Raw genomic sequence first — 3,004 nt, forward strand, 5'->3', positions numbered from 1 at the left:
AACTGTAAAAATATACAATAATAGTACCACCAAAGAAGGGTTAATGACGTATTTACTGTAACTGAAATTGAATCTTCGAGTGCACGATTGAAAATTGGCCAGTGTAACGTCTATAAAAACATAACATATAAAAGATTATTTTGTAATTTTTTTACAAAATAATTAAGATAATTAAGAAATAAATAAGATTACAAAATAATCTATACGTTTGATATCTTACCATAATAATATCAACAGAGAAGGAAAGCGAACGACATCGATGATTTAACCCTCTATGGATCGAGTTCTTTTTAAAATTTAAAAACATTTAAATAAAAAGGAAAATCAATAACCCATATATGCAGATGGGAACAAAAATTTCCAGTTTAAACAATTTTATTACAATAAATTCACTTTGTGACTTTCAGGTAACAATGACGATTGCACTTCTGTGTATTAAATCTTCAGCGTGAAATTGTACAAAATTCTACTTCGGGGGCGTTAGGGCAATCTCCTTTCCAAAGGCGATGACAAATATTATTTATATTATTTATATTATTCGTCTGGGATACTGATTGCCAGACAATCTTTCGTGGTCCTAAATTTTCGCCATTCATGACGTATGATTTCGTACTAAATTCTCTGTTGTTGTCAATAATATTTATTATAATGATATGATATTATGATCTAATTATAATATAATAAGAAATAATATTTATTTATCCATCGCCAGGGAAATACTACTGGATCTTCATCGGACTTAGTGTCTAATAACGAGTCTCCTGATCTATTACAGCTAATGCGTCTAATTCTAATTCCTCTTTTATTTTTATCTGATTTTGTAGTCATATTTTGGGTATATGATACATAAATCTAAAAACACGAGAAAGGAGCAGCTTTATCTTAAATATATCGAACTCTGCCATAATAGCCCACTGTAATTCAAACTTACAAAAGTGTATCATATAAAAATAGTAACGAAATGATCATTGAATGGGAAACAAAAGAGTTGTTATTGACATACAAACCCAGGGCTATTATGTACACTTTTTTTTTTAGAGAACGACAAGTAATATTAATTTTTAACAAATGGTTTCGTTTACTTTTACTGCAAACAACTCGCACGATATTTGCTTTGTTATATCAGGGTGATGGCATTGCCACCCGTCATCAATATTGGTATTGGTTGTCTCGGAGACATTATGATCTCATGAAAAAAAAATTTAATTATTTGGTAAAATGATTATTGGAACAAAAGGTTTCGTTTACTTTTACTGCAGACAATTCACACGGTATTTGTTTTGTTATCTCAGGATGATGGCATTGCCACCCGTCATCAATATTGGTATTGGTTGTCTTAGATACATTATGATCTCATGAAAAAAAATTTTAATTATTTGGTAAAATGATTATTGGAACAAAAGGTTTCGTTTACTTTTACTGCAGACAATTCACACGGTATTTGTTTTGTTATCTCAGGATGATGGCATTGCCACCCGTCGTCAATATTAGTATTGATTGTCTTGGAGACATTATGATCTCATGAAAAAAAATTTTAATTACTTGTTGAAATAATTATTGGAACAAAAGGTTTCGTTTACTTTTACTGCAGACAATTCACACGGTATTTGTTTTGTTATATCAGGTTGATGGCATTGCCACCCGTCATCAATATTGGTATTGGTTGTCTTAGATACATTATGATCTCATGAAAAAAAATTTTAATTATTTGTTGAAATAATTATTGGAACAAAAGGTTTCGTTTACTTTTACTGCAGAAAACTCACACGGTATTTGTTTTGTTATATCAGGTTGATGGCATTGCCACCCGTCATCAATATTGGTATTGGTTGTCTCGGAGACATTATGATTTCTTGATCAAAATTTTAATTATTTGGTAAAATATCGATAATTAGCACGTGACCTCAAAGTTGTACGGGTCCATGGGGGGATAATATTTAATCGAATAGTCGTTCAGGCCGTGACGTATTTATAAAAAATCGACCAATTGGAATAAGTACATCGTTCCACAAGAAACAACGTGTATCATTGTAGATAGATAAGCGCGAGTGGGGGTCGTGCAACGTGTAACACGCGAGAGAAGCGAATCGTTGAAGCTTTAAAAATTGTTGGCACGCGATCAGTGACCGGAAGCGAACCCTCGACGGGAGAGAGACTCACGGGGGTCACGAGGGTGCAGAACGAAAGTGGTGGGTTCCCTGGTTGTCTACCGAGCTATATACCGAGGTCTCCGCTAACGTTTTTCCCCCCATATGGTCGGCACATGTGGGTCCCTGGCCTAGCGGCAGTGGGGGGCAGAGTAATCGAGGAAACCAGCTGATGGTCGCCGTTTGTTGGCCTTGTTCGCTTCAGTTCAGTTACTCTTGGACCGTGCTGTGCTCCGAATCCGCTTTCGCGGCGTTCCATCGTTCCAGCTCCGATTTCCCCGATACGTTCCATAGCCAAACCACCACCGTGAGAAACCGCCTTAACGCGTTGGTTAATTGGATCAGGATCGGGGAACGATCTGGGGGAGCGAAGAAGACTGAGAAAAGGACGCCATCGATCGAGGTGAGTTAATTCTTTCTTTGCACGTTGTTTCTACAAACTCTTCAATGGATCTTGAAACAGTTGATATTTTTGCGAAGGTGTTGCGGTCGGACAAACATGTATAAAGATTGTACTTTAAAATAAGAATTACAGAATATAAAGTTTAACACGGGACAAGTAGAAATTTAAATAAATCGGGAAGTTAATAATCGATCCGAATAAATTGCTACCCATTAACATCATTTATTCGAATAAAATGGTGGCCACCTCTGTTAGTCGACTACTGAAATTAGAATCAATCTTTTCATCTTTGTTAGTCGTTTAAAGTAAAGTTCTCCTCCCGAAGTATGCCTAATATTTACATCTATATTACAATATAAAGCGATAAACATAACCGTGTTGTTTCTACAAACTCTTCAATGGATCTCGAAACAGTTGATATTTTTGCGAAGGTGTTGCGGTTGGACAAACATGA

General features: G+C 35.4%; 1 protein-coding gene across 1 annotated transcript in view; it reads left to right on the forward strand.

Moving 5' to 3' along the window:
- Positions 1–2,245: 2,245 nt before the first annotated feature.
- Positions 2,246–3,004, forward strand: part of LOC128879370 (uncharacterized) — a 9,344-nt gene continuing 8,585 nt past the window's right edge. Inside the window, exon 1 of the mRNA XM_054128483.1 lies at positions 2,246–2,550. Within this exon, the coding sequence (XP_053984458.1) occupies positions 2,320–2,550 (231 nt within the window). The 5' untranslated portion in view covers positions 2,246–2,319. The remainder of the gene's footprint in view (positions 2,551–3,004) is intronic.

Source organism: Hylaeus volcanicus, chromosome 1 (assembly GCF_026283585.1).
Source record: "Hylaeus volcanicus isolate JK05 chromosome 1, UHH_iyHylVolc1.0_haploid, whole genome shotgun sequence".
NCBI classification, from domain to species: domain Eukaryota; kingdom Metazoa; phylum Arthropoda; class Insecta; order Hymenoptera; family Colletidae; genus Hylaeus; species Hylaeus volcanicus.